The sequence below is a fragment of the Branchiostoma floridae genome, chromosome 10 (assembly GCF_000003815.2).
Source record: "Branchiostoma floridae strain S238N-H82 chromosome 10, Bfl_VNyyK, whole genome shotgun sequence".
Lineage (NCBI taxonomy): Eukaryota > Metazoa > Chordata > Leptocardii > Amphioxiformes > Branchiostomatidae > Branchiostoma > Branchiostoma floridae.
This window is the reverse complement of record NC_049988.1, coordinates 15,998,712-15,999,960: the sequence shown is the minus strand read 5'-3', so window position 1 is coordinate 15,999,960 and position 1,249 is coordinate 15,998,712. Positions and strand designations below refer to the sequence as shown.

General features: G+C 41.2%; 1 protein-coding gene across 1 annotated transcript in view; it reads right to left on the bottom strand.

Annotated features, from left to right (window-relative positions):
* LOC118424963 (ATP-dependent translocase ABCB1-like) overlaps positions 1 to 1,249 on the bottom strand; it is a 34,300-nt gene that overhangs the window by 21,293 nt on the left and 11,758 nt on the right. The window contains exons 7-8 of the mRNA XM_035833772.1: positions 776 to 950; positions 223 to 347 (exon numbers count right to left, since the gene is read on the bottom strand). Of these exons, the coding sequence (XP_035689665.1) occupies positions 223 to 347; positions 776 to 950 (300 nt within the window). The remainder of the gene's footprint in view (positions 1 to 222; positions 348 to 775; positions 951 to 1,249) is intronic.

The following is a 1,249-nucleotide window of genomic DNA, read 5'->3' as shown; positions in this document are numbered from 1 at the left end:
AGATGTCAGTGCTGGCTGTATTCAAATTGTGACAACTTGGATTCTCCTGTCGGTTCGACAGATGAGCAGGCAGACGGGCATTTACCTGTTTGCCTGACTTGCACATGACTTTTTTATGGTGAAGGAGGGTTGTGCAATTCCTTCTCCACCCTCTTGTCTATTGGAGCACTAAGTCTCACAGGGGCAACTGTGACAACTAATCCACAAGAAAAGTTTTCATACTTGTCCGCTGCCTTTTTCTCCCCACCGAAGGCTGCCACAGTCCGTATGGATGACAGAATCTCCTCGGCCACGGCTCCTGCTTTACTGTAGGCTGCAGACACCTTCTCTGACAAGGTCGCTGTGGCCTGAAGCAGGTATCAACCAACACATTAAAAGCTATTAAAAATACAATGAAATAATCTTTTATTGCTGCAGGTGAAACAAAACCCTGAATCTATAAAACAAAATGAAAATTATAACTTAGATACTTGAAAAAGTATTGACATATCATAAAATGATTAATAAATATTGTGTATAGCTCATGCTAATGAACAAGGGTCAGGGATAATTTTAACATACAGGTTCAAGTACCGAGAAATTCAGATATCCATTTCAATTAACTGTTCCGTACCATATTTTTTGCGCAATTAACTCACAGTCTTGTTGGAAAAAGAAGAGAGAGATATACCTTCTTCTAAATATCCTTTAAAGTTTAAAAGCAGACTTTGTGAATGTTCGAACAATTTTCTTTTGAAATAACCATATGTAGTAGAATTTTCTCAACAAAGTTTACCTTTGATATGGCGTATGCGCCAATGAACAGTAGCGGAGCACAGCCGAACATGATGACCAGGGTCAGCTTCCAGCTCTGCGTGAATCCCAGAATCAGCCCGCCAAACGTCGTCGTCATGCGCTGGATGAACATGCTGACCTTGTCACTCATGGCTTCCTGGACTTTGTTCATATCACTGGAAATGTACATTCAAACATTACAGGGTGAAATCTTGACACAATGAAACGAATACATGTGCAGCACTGTTTTAGGCAAACAAGTGTCTTTTACTTGAAGTAGTCTAATTGTCTAGTTTGTTACTGAGACTGGGAGCATTGAAGAGAATCGTGCGGAGTAAATCACTGCATCAATGAGAGCAAGAAGCTCCACATCCAGTCACGTGGTAGCATAGAATTGAACCATCCCAGGTGTGGGGGTGCCTCTCATACAATTACACAGGATGTCCGCTCATCCTATCACATTAAACAGTAGCTA